The following is an 11,826-nucleotide window of genomic DNA, read 5'->3' as shown; positions in this document are numbered from 1 at the left end:
TCTGACGGTACAAATTCCCTCTCTCCCGCTCCATACACAAAGGAATTAAGACTAACCAGACACAAGCAGACGTGGTGTCCCTCCCATGGCTCTCTCTGATAAGTTAACCAGACAAGTATATAGAATTCTGTGTGTGTGTGTGTGTGTGTGTGTGTGTGTGTGTGTGTGTGTGTGTGTTTCTTTTTCCATACGTTTGTTGTCTCTGTTGTTTCTTTTATTTGTTTTTGTTTTTTCTTATGCTGACGTGTGTAATTCACTGTTTGATCTGCTGCAGTCTCTGACGAGATAGCCAGACGTTACCCTACGGAACGAGCTCAGAGCTCATTATTTCCGATCTTGGGATAGGTCTGATCAGACCAGGCACACACCACACACCGGGACAACAAGGTCACAACTCCTCGATTTACATCCCGTACCTACTCACTGCTAGGTGAACAGGGGCTACACGTGAAAGGAAACACACCCAAATATCTCCACCCGGCCGGGGAATCGAACCCCGGTCATCTGGCTTGTGAAGCCAGCGCTCTAACCACTGAGCTACCGGGCCGTGTGTGTGTGTGTGTGTGTGTGTGTGTGTGTGTGTGTGTGTGTGTGTGTGTGTGTGTGTGTGTGTGTGTGTGTGTGTGTGTGTGTGTGTGTGTGTGTGTGTTACTGCGTCAAGGCTTAATTTTTATGACTGTTTTCGTTATCTAAAATATATCTCCTTCTCATGCCTTGTAATCTCACTTTTTCCTTAATGGAGCATCCAACTTTGTGAAAATAATGTGTAAGCATATTGTATTTACTTCCATGCATGGTAGTAATTCATGTATTGTTTAATCTAGTCTTGTTAATTCCCGCAAAAAATGCCTGTAGTTAGAGAAGGCAGGGAATAAAGTATGAAGCCTTTTATTAGGATCTAGATACACGAACCTGTCTTACAAACGACATTTAAACTTTATAATTAAAAGCTCTTGTGGCAAGCGATGTATCAATGTATCACTCACTCATACGAGCTTTATGTTTGGGTCGATGGTATTACGTGGCACGGTTTTTAAAGAGGGTGCGTAGATAAGTACGTTGGCAGTGTTACGAGGGTTAAGAATAGGTCTTGCGCTTTGAGAGACCAACCATCTCAAAGATCACCAGAGTCGCCTCTCTTCACTCCCCATCACACTTGTACGGCTCTCCTCGTCTCTCGCCTCTCTCCCTTCATTCTTCTCGGAAACTTGAGCAACCAGTCTCACAACCTGCTCTTCTGTACTTCCGCCTCCTTCTCCTGAAACTTTTATGCGTCCATGCTCAAACACGGGAATTCCAGGAACACCCTTATTTACTCACACTTTTCCATCGAGAATAAGCTGAAGGCTAACACACACACACACACACACACACACACACACACACACACACACACACACACACAAAAAAAAAAAAAAACCCTAACCTACCACGTCCTCCTTTTCAGCTTCTTAAGTGACTTCCTGGAATACGCCACGGGTTTCAGAGCATTTATTTTCTCTCGCAGTCAACCAATGGGAGTTAGCATTTTCTGGTGATTTCTAAATATCATTTTAATTCTTTTCTATCCCTGCTTCAATATAATATTGCATTAATATATGTCATTATGATGATAATAACTTCCAGGAATGTCTTTTGCAGGCAACAATTACAAGTTATCCCAGCAGTGATAGCTGAGCCTGTCAGAGCGACTCAGCGGCACTCGGTGGCACGCGCGGAAGGTGCCTGGACGGATCGATCAGGCCGTCTGGACCCCAGACGGGAGGCACGGGAGGGATGAGGTGGGAGGCACAGCACTGTGCTGGGAAACAAACACTGTGCTCAACACTACCTTGTAGGTGTGTCTGTATCCACTCATTGTCTCTCATTAAGCATGGCAAAATTGTCAGAATGTCAAGGAAGTCATGTGATGCGTCTCTAACAAACCAACTAACTTACACACGTCCATGTGGTGGCACGACTACCTTGTCTTAGGTCAAGGTCTTGATGGCGGGTAAACACAGATCGTGGAGGCTATACCAGATCAAAGCCGGATGCTCAATTTAAAATTTCTTGCTAAACTGATTTCCTAATTTCTTCTTACTGGACACGGGCAACACACTGGTAAAAGGGCGGGGCGCTAACCTTATTGGTTTTCGTGCCTGGTGATTAATCATGACAAGATTTTCCAGGTAACATAATGGCAATGATACTAGACAGCGCAAGCACTTACCTGTCGTGGTTCTTGAAGTAGACGATGTTAGTAGCACACCGCCGCCAGCCAACTCCGTGCAGGTCTCCTTCTTTGCGAGAGTACATGAGCGGTCGCATCCCGTGATTGTAGAGACTGTCGCCCTTCGTTAGGTTCACAATTGAAAACCTGAGAGACAGATAGGGCTTGAGATAACACCCCATCAAAGTGAGCTCTAATGAAATCGCATAATCGATGATGTCATTATGCGGATGCCATCGCTCTTGGAAACTCTAGGGATATATGAAACGAAAACATGATCACAAAGAGAAGCAAGAGAAAAGACGAGCTTAACCATAAAACACCGTCATGAGGACTAGACTACAACGGAAGTATCGGTGACGGCGTGTGTTCCTCACCAAGCAGTTCACGATGCTGCCGCCGCGCAATTACCTTGCTGTGCAGGGAGGGTGGAAAGAAAAAAAAATCTGGAAAGGAGACGAAGGAGAGCTGGTGGTAAGATGGTCAGAAACTATCAAGAAAGTTGGTGGCGTTCGTGAAGTGAATCATATAAGTGGCTTCACACGGGCGCTGCTGCTGCAGGGCTGAGTTAGGGAGGGAAAGGCGGTGAGAGGCTGTGCATGCGTGGAACATTTCGTGATGGACAAGTGACAGCAATACAATGAGATGAGGACAGAATTAAGAGATAATTTTAAAGAGACTACAGTGAGAGAGACAGACAGTGATAGAAGAAAACGTTGGTGCTCAGACGGGTATCGGCGTCACCTGTAAGTAATGTCCTTCCTGGTGTTGGACACGGCGAAGTAGAACCACTGGGTATGTCTCGAGGTGTACATGTCCGCCCGCAGATGTAGCTCGTAGTAGCACTCGGACACCTGCACGGCCTGGAGGCACACACACAGCGGCGGCGTCACCACGACCCTCACACACCAGGACCCGCACACCCAAAACCATTCGCACATCATATACTCCGCCATTTACATCACTCAACACTCACTACTCTCACTCTTCCCTTAGGCTGTAGCCTACATATCAATAACTCAAATTTCCTCACTCTTAAATTGAGTATGATTATATTGGCATATTATTTTCGTATCATATAGAAGTCAAAATTTAAGTTTCTCGTTCTCTACTCCCCTCCACCTCCAGTCGTCGCTTCTCTCCATAACAAGCGCTATTTAAAGTCTACTTAACGCTAACTCTATTCTAACTCCGTCTATGCAGCTTGTCCAGATCCTATTCCATAAGTTCTTTAGCTATGCAAGAGCACTAGTAATGCATCTCAAGTAGAGCGCCGACTGATATCTTCCCTTTCTACAAAAAAAAAGGCAATTCGATGATCTTTGCAAAATCATAAGCTTATCAGTAACACCAACAGGTATTTCAGTGCATGTACAGTATATGAAAGCTTTTTTATATATTCAAAGAACAAGAACGCAAAGAAGGAAAAAGATCATACAGCATTGCAAGTATAAGAAACGTCTCACCATTTTACATTTCCTACACAATGACTGAAGCAGGCAGGGCATAGCATGGCCAGCAGCAGTCAGGAGGTTACGGTGGGAGCACCAACACGAGGGAGCACTAACTGAGGAGAGGCGGCCCGCATACTAATAAACAGGTGTTTCTTTACTCAAGAGAAGATGAAATAGATATATAGGGACTTTATTCTCCACAGGGAGGGTTAGCTTGTCTTCTAGGGAGGGATGAGGAGAAGCCATGACCCTGTAGTCTTACATCGCCCTGAAAACAATTCGTAAAAGGAAAACAAGGACATGGAAAGGAGTAGAAGGAGAAGGAGGAGGATGACGAGCTGAAGGAAAAGGAGGAGAAGGAGGGAGGGGAAAGAAAAAAAGAAGGAAAGAAATAAGGAGGAGGAAGATACTGAGAGGGAAGAAAAGATTGAGAAGGAGCAGTCGGAGTTGGAGGAGGTGAAGAGAATGGAGGAAGGAAAGAGGAAGGAGGTGGAAGAGAAGAAAAAGAAGCTGGAAGGAGGAGGAGGAGGAGGAGGAAGAGGAGGAGGAGGAGGAGGAGGAGGAGGAGGAGGAGGAGGAGGAGGAGGAGGAGGAGGAGGAGGAGGAGGAGGAGGAGAAGGAGGAGGGAAGGAGGAGGAGGAGGAGGAGGAGGAGGAGGAGGAGGAGGAGGAGGAGGAGGAGGAGGAGGAGGAGGAGGAGAAGAAAGAAGGGAAGGAGGGAAGAGGAGCAGGGAAGAGGAGGTGGTGGTAAAGAAGGTGGAGGAAGAGGAGTCGGAGAAACAGAAAGTGGAGAAGAAGGAAAAATGTTGGTGGAGAAAGAGGAGGAGGAGTAGGAGACCAAAGCCCATACGCAAGGCTTACCTTGCCCAAGTTACCACACTCGAAGCGGGACTCGAATTGCAGAGTGGTATCGTTCTCGTCCTCCAGTGGCGGGCGGACGTCCTCGTTCAAGTATTTGTTCCCGCCGACACACGAACGAGAGAACTGCAAGCAGAGCAGGGGAAGAAAATTAAAGACTCGTTCGAGCACAACAATTGCTGTATGAGGCAATGAATAAATGAAGAGATTGCCACAATAAATATGCAAAGTAACAGTGCGTACAGCAGAGTCAAAAGCACCTCATCATTCTGGAATTTACTTTGACTGAGAATGAAAGGGCTGAGAAAGCACGACAAGCGCAAAAGCTTACGTCCAACGATTCCTAATACTCTTAGTACTTGCTTCAGGATAAAAGATATCTAGACATTTTTAGATATACACATTGTCTACAGAACATATCAAGAGTAAAAAAAAAAAAAAAATAGGAAATGATGTGCACGTGATTCTATCTCCCTTCGAATCTCTTATTGTGTGGGACTGAGTTTAAACTTATATCATAGAATAGAAATGTAAGATCATAAGCATTTGGGTTGGGGAATAGCAATACATGGGAGGAAAGGGCATGGAAAGCAGAAATTCTTCATGCACTTAGCTGGAGAGACTCACGTAGTTGACGGAGCTGGTGGGGTAGTACTGGTACACGACGCGCCCCATCTCGTCACCGACAGGCTGAGGACGCAGCTCGGTGCCCGTTGGCTCATAGAATTCCTCAGGATACACAGGCCAGTCCTCCAAGTGACGCACCTTCTCCTCAATAACCTGAGAGAAGGAAGCATTGCGTCCATTACATCTCAGTGTCATTAACCTGCTACAGGATTCTTATTCCTCTCATTTCTTTTCCCACTCTTCCTCCTTTTACTTCTCCTGCCTCATTAGAAAGTGCCAAGCAAGGCTGCCGTCCCTAAAAGAAATAACACTTTAAAGAAAGAAGCATTTCGTTCATTATATCTTTGCAATATTATCACCTACCTCCTTTACTTTCTTCTCTTTCTATTCCCTTCTTCCCTCCTTTTTTCTTTCCTCTCTTGAGTGAGGTACTAGACGAAGCAGCCGAACATCTCCAAACATCCACAATGTGCCTTTACCTACGCTACATTTTCCTTATCTGTCATTATGCCATGCTGTAGGTACGATGTTAACACACACACACACACACACACACACACACACACACACACACACACACACACACACACACACACAAAGTCTGACCGATTGTGAATCATTCATCCTCGTGACTGATGTTTGTGATCTTTTTTTTTCGCTATTCAAGGCACGAGCAATAATTGGTGCAAGGGGTAAGTACAATGTCTTCCAATCCATACAAAGGAGAGGACGTTGACAAAGTGCATTAACAGGAGTTGGAGCCTGAGCGACTGCTGGCTACTATGAATCACCGGATAAGGCAGCTGTATCACCCTAAGTTGTGTCCACGCCTATGAGTACAGCACATAATCAGTATACAATCCATCCTTTAGAAACAAAAGTACCTGCAGGTTATTTGCTTATCTCTAACTTTCCTTATAAGTTCCATGAGGTTAATTTTTTTTATTACTTTCTTCATAAGTTCTGTATTAGCATTTTCACTATCATGTTATGGTGTCATTTATTTTCCTTATTTCTATCCTTCTCCTTATCATTTCCTAATTTCCTTATAGATTTAATACCAATCTTATTTTCTCACTGTCTTCATGAATTCCAAACTACTATTTTTGTTACGTCACATTATGGTATCACTTCTTTTCCAGGTAGCTCTAGCGAGAGGTATGGATGTTGAGGAGGAATTTATCAAATATATCATAATTTTCGCTAAAATACTGAACTCAAACAGCGTCGCAAAAACCTGTGTTGCTCCTTGAAATCCTGTGTAATCTTATGTAACCCTTCTCTTCCTCCTCCTCATTAGCTTTTTTTTTCTCTCTTACCTCCACAGTGGTATTTATCCTCTGGTGGTTCTTATCCTCCTCCACTATTCCCCCCTTCTCCTCCTCATCCTCTTGACACATAGTTCCTCGTCATTACCAAGTGTACGATTATCATACATCACCGAACAACCTCCTCAGTACCAGCAAGTCTGTCACTATCTGTTATCTCAGGTAATCCTTCTCTTCCACCCCCTTCTCATCGTCATTATCATTAGCCTAAACACAATGGTGGGGAGTCAAGTGCAGGTAAGCCCAGGTAGAAGGTATGCGCTTTCTCTGAGATTAATTCTCTCTTCATTTTTCCCTGGAAAATCTTCGAGTGCGTTATTAATACTAGGTGGTTTTTGGCTAGGGGAGAAACTAAGAAGAGAGAAAAAAAAAAGGCGTATTTGCCCCCTCAATACTGGGACACATTTCTATCTTGAGAATTGTGTAGGATTAGACCATTTTATTGACACTAGGAAGGGTCTATGGAGATCAGAAGATTAATGACTAGAGTCGTTACTATTTTAATCCCCACATAAGTTTCCGAAGCTGTATAAAATCACCAATTAGTAAGCTGAGTGAATATGGAAACACGTTATGGTGTTGAAGGGGGGTTAAAGGTAACAATCTCTAAACCGGGGTTTCTCAACCTTTCAAGCTTTGTGGACTTCTTACATCCACTTATCTATTCAGGGGACACCTTGCGACTGGGTTAGATAGGATATAGTCGTTTTACATTTGTATGTAACTCAGGTTTAGCTCAGCACACTGTTTGTTTGGCAGTACTTCTTGTTTTGATGTGGATGGTCTAATAACATATTTGTCTATTTTCCTAAGAGACAGGTAAACATCACTCTGGAAAAAAAAAAAAGAAAACTCTTGAAGGTGAAGGCCTACATACGTGTTCCCCAGTTTCAGTATCATAGTGTGGTCAAATGAAAAACAAGCAAACGAACAAGTTAAACCATATTATGGGAAAAATTACAATCCACAAGGACAGCCAGTCATGCCATGCATGTGTTCAGTCAGCAACAGTCGATGGCAGAATGTATACAGCTCCCACGCTGAGCTCTGGCAACGCACTACTCTGTAGTTATTGCATCATGTTACGCCACCCCAAAAACAATGTTGTAAACAAATATAACCATCATATTACACTATACAAATAATCACAACAATTTGAGATACAACTAGCCAGGGAAAAATTTGAAAAAAAAAGCTGGACATATTGATTAAGGCATTGTGTAGTCATGAATCATATAAATAAACTGTCATATGTTCAATTCCCTGTCCCGCAGACCCGTAGATAGGTTTCTGTGGCCCCCTAGGAGACCACAGAAACCTACCTAGGGGAAATCACAGTGCATGTGACAGCATTAAAGGCTTGGGCGACTTTAATGTTGTCACATGCACTGAGAGAGCCGGCTACGAGCTACGTGTTGGTCCCCATGGCTCTGGTACCAAGAACGACAACAGCTCTTACCTTCTGAATCTTGCAAAATTCAGAAGATTGAGAATTGCAGGTTCCTGGTATCAGAAACCAGCGCTACACCGCTGGATTTGGTATAGAAATATCGGAAGAGTAGCGAAGGAGATCGACCATATCCTTGTTAGTACTCGTTGGAGGATCCTCTAGAACTGCAGGGTTTTTCAGAGTGTCGAGTTCTTTGCAATTAATCCCAGGCTTGTTGTTACACTCAAGCTTCATGTCAAGTCCAGAAAGCCTTCAAGATGTGAAACTGAAGGATTTAACATGTGCCCAGGAGTATGCAGTGACAGTCTGGAATTGGTTTGAGGTGTTTGACACCCTTGAGGACCCGGTAGAGCTATGAGATAACTTAAAACGTGAGGCTCTTGAGGCTGTCAGGGAGTGCATTGGGGAACGCCCAAGGTCATGGAGTGGCTTCGCCTCAGTAGAGATGCTGGACAGTATTGAGGAAAGTCGCGCTGCCAGACTTGCTGGGAACCGCAACCAGTACATGTTCTCTGTCACGTAGGACTAGAGCTCTCCTGAGAGAGAAAAGGAGAGGTATGTCAGGGGTCTCGCTGAGGGTGTAGAGTATCATTTAAATGTTAATGACCTCCGACCTGCCTATTGAGCCCTGAAAAAAACTCCGTTCCAAGTCTATAGTATATCTCAGGCGAGCCTTATCAGAATAGCAGATGGTCTTCTTGTATCGGATGCAGATGATCAAATGGCTCATTGGGCTGAGTACTTTGAGAAGCTGAGATACTTGCAGCCTATGTTGATCTCAAGAAGGCGTTTGATTCAGTGTATTGAGAGACACTGGGATCTTCTGCGTCTCTGTGGGATTCTTGCAAGGATTATTGGTCTATCAATTTGCCTCTACTCCGGGACTGTGAGAGCTGTAAAGTGTGGAGGGTGCGTGTCCAGCTTCTTTCTTGTGAATACGGGAGTGTGGCAGGGATGTGTGCTCACTCTTTTACTTTTCAACTCTTGCCTGGACTGGGTACTAGGCAGAGTTGTAGACCAAAGTGACTGTGGAGCATCTGTCAGCAATACTGAGATTACAGATCTTGTTTTTGCCGATGATGCAATAATCTTTGCTGAATCACTGGAGGTTCTGGTAATGGCTCTAGAGGCACTGCACGAGGAGTCAAAGCCCTTGGGACTCCAGCTTTACTGGCCCAAGACCAAGGTTCATGTGTCTGGAAGCTTAATGGATGAAACAGTATAGTCAGTCCATGCGTGTGGTGAGGACATTGAGATCTCGGAAAACTTCACCTACCGTCGTTATGCACTCGTTATGGACTCGCTCAACACGAGTATTTGGTGCTGTCGGTACCTGTGCAGACGGACGAAGGTTTGGATCTTTTAAGTCGCTGGTGATCCCTGTCTTACTCTATGGTTGTGAGACATGGACGCTGAACATCGTTCTGAAGAGGCGAATTGATGTCTTTGGTACTAGATGCCTTCGCAGGATCATGGGGTACCACTGGTATGACTTTGTGTCAAATCAACGATTGTTCTGTGAGACTAATTCAAGGTCGATTACCATTACCATATGGGTATGTGGCACACTACCAGGATGCCAATCGAGTTGTGTCCGAAAGGGATAACCCAGCATGGAGGAAGCCAAAGGGACGGCCACAGAACTCATGGCTGAGGCAAATCGATGCCTCTTGCTGAGAAATACTTTTTTTTCTATACTATACCATTTGAGCTTTAAACGGGAAATTATGTGCTAAAGGGGATACTTTTTTGGGGTAACTTCTATCTCAAAGCCCGCCGCTAGGAAACCGTTGCGTTGCGTGAGGAAGCCAAACTTACACTCAGACCGTGGACAGGATTCGAACCCGTGCGCTTGGAGACCCCTCAAACCCCAAAGCACGCATGGTTCCACTGTACTGCGGCGGTATGGCATGGGAAGGGAACCTGCATGGAGACTCACGAGGCGTGACCGGCTCAAGTGACGCCATAGGATAGGTGAGGTGACGCACCCCCAGGTGTATGCCCACCATGATTGATTGATTGACTGATATATATATATATATATATATATATATATATATATATATATATATATATATATATATATATATATATATATATATATATATATATATATATATATATATATATATATATATATATATATATATATATATATATGTATACAAATGTTGCACAAGCAATACATGGTAACGCAAATGCAGTATCGAAACGACTCTTCCACGTACAAGGAGCGCAATGGAATACCAAGTGACTGGTAAAATTCCACTGTTTCGACATTACGAACATGTGTACAAGTGATAATGTCAGAAATCTCTCTCTCTCTCTCTCTCTCTCTCTCTCTCTCTCTCTCTCTCTCTCTCTCTCTCTCTCTCTCTCTCTCTCAATAAGAAAATAAGACGCACATCTCCTTATGGACTAATCAATAGCATCCATTTTTTTTTTTTTTTTTTTTACATTAAAGCCTATAGCGCCTGTAGGCCCACTTGAAGAGTGTGTGGGAAGCTGTGTTCAGCTTCCGCCCATTAGTGGCGCAGGCAATTTTATTCATAGTGATACCCAAATTAGGGCCCATATTACCACCCAAGCTCATCATGGGTGTAACCACTTACAAACTGGGTATCATGGTGATATGTAGGTAACTTTAAATCACTCGACAAATGGCAGTGTTTAAGGCTGTACGTGGTGGGATTCGAACCTACGCATGGACGTCTGTCCGATCCCTCTCTCAGCACCTTATCCACTACGCCACCGCCTCCCTAAATCCATTAATCACCAAGTAGAACGAGTTCAGTCATTCATAACTGTTAATTTTTCCCCTTTTCTAATGACTGATGGCTAACGAAAACCGCCTTGAGAATCGAACACTGAAAACCCATTATAAGATCTTCCCCCTGCCTGGTTATTATGACGGCTCGCCTTGTTTCATATAGTCCTGCGGCAGGCGGCAGTTCGGCTTAGTGCTCACACGTGGTCCCGGATTAACAAGGAGAACCTGTATATTTTCTCCCCCTCATCAGGTAAAGTAGGACACGGCAAAATTATGCTGGAAAGCCGGCCTGGAAGAAAAAAAAAAAAAAAAAGTAAATCAGTAAAAAAAAAATAAACTAGCATTGTGTGTGTGTGTGTGTGTGTGTGTGTGTGTGTGTGTGTGTGTGTGTGTGTGTGTGTGTGTGTGTTTGCATCTCTAGATGTTCCCTCTTTCACTATATGCACGTCTTTGTGGCTAAACCAGACTGACCTAGGGAAGTTTGTGATAAATTTCACCGCCGCTCGCCGACACGAAGCCCAAAGAAAAAAAAGACTTTGGTGTGCTATTCTCAGGAAGCAGTAATTGCCTTTAATGGACAGATAATCATGATGACCTCACAGCAACCCCGCTCCCCTACCATCCGATTTATGGATTCGTTTTACTCTCGATGATGCATGAAGTGCCGCCACGCCCCTCGCTGCTGCCCTCCCTCGTCCCAGCCTGCATGACGCACGAGGCTTCTTATTAGTCTCAGAGACGTCTTTAAATCACTACTGACTGACCCCTTCTTGCCACACACAGCTCTTTTTTTTTCTCTTCTTCTCAGCGTAAATCCTTATTCGCCGTCGCTGTTTTAACCCCTTCAGTACCATGACACGTTTTCGTATTTATTCCGGTTACTAATTGGCGTTTTTACACAGCTTCAGAAACGTATATGGGAATTAAATTAGTGAAGACTCTGGCCATTATTCTTTTTACCTCAATAGACCCTTCCTGATGTAAATAAAATCGTTTCCCCATAGCAAAAACTCATGGTAAAAATGCCTCCCTGTACTGAAGGGGTTAAACAAGCCCTTTTTAAGTATTTATCTTTACTTTATCTCTTTTTTTCCATCTAATTCATGCTTGAAAGAAGGAAAAAAAAAG

At 44.0% G+C, this 11,826-nt stretch overlaps 1 protein-coding gene across 6 annotated transcripts in view; it reads right to left on the bottom strand.

Moving 5' to 3' along the window:
* LOC123504608 (cytosolic carboxypeptidase Nna1-like) overlaps positions 1 to 11,826 on the bottom strand; it is a 116,346-nt gene that overhangs the window by 21,455 nt on the left and 83,065 nt on the right. For all 6 annotated transcript variants that reach the window (XM_045255276.1, XM_045255274.1, XM_045255273.1 and 3 more), the window contains 4 exons: positions 5,151 to 5,303; positions 4,527 to 4,649; positions 2,957 to 3,075; positions 2,213 to 2,359 (listed from right to left, as the gene is read on the bottom strand). In XM_045255276.1, the coding sequence (XP_045111211.1) occupies positions 2,213 to 2,359; positions 2,957 to 3,075; positions 4,527 to 4,649; positions 5,151 to 5,198 (437 nt within the window). In that variant the 5' untranslated portion in view covers positions 5,199 to 5,303. The remainder of the gene's footprint in view (positions 1 to 2,212; positions 2,360 to 2,956; positions 3,076 to 4,526; positions 4,650 to 5,150; positions 5,304 to 11,826) is intronic.

Source organism: Portunus trituberculatus, chromosome 16 (genome assembly GCF_017591435.1).
Source record: "Portunus trituberculatus isolate SZX2019 chromosome 16, ASM1759143v1, whole genome shotgun sequence".
Classification (NCBI taxonomy): domain Eukaryota; kingdom Metazoa; phylum Arthropoda; class Malacostraca; order Decapoda; family Portunidae; genus Portunus; species Portunus trituberculatus.
Note: the sequence above shows the minus strand (reverse complement) of the source record. Positions and strands in the feature narration are given on the sequence as shown.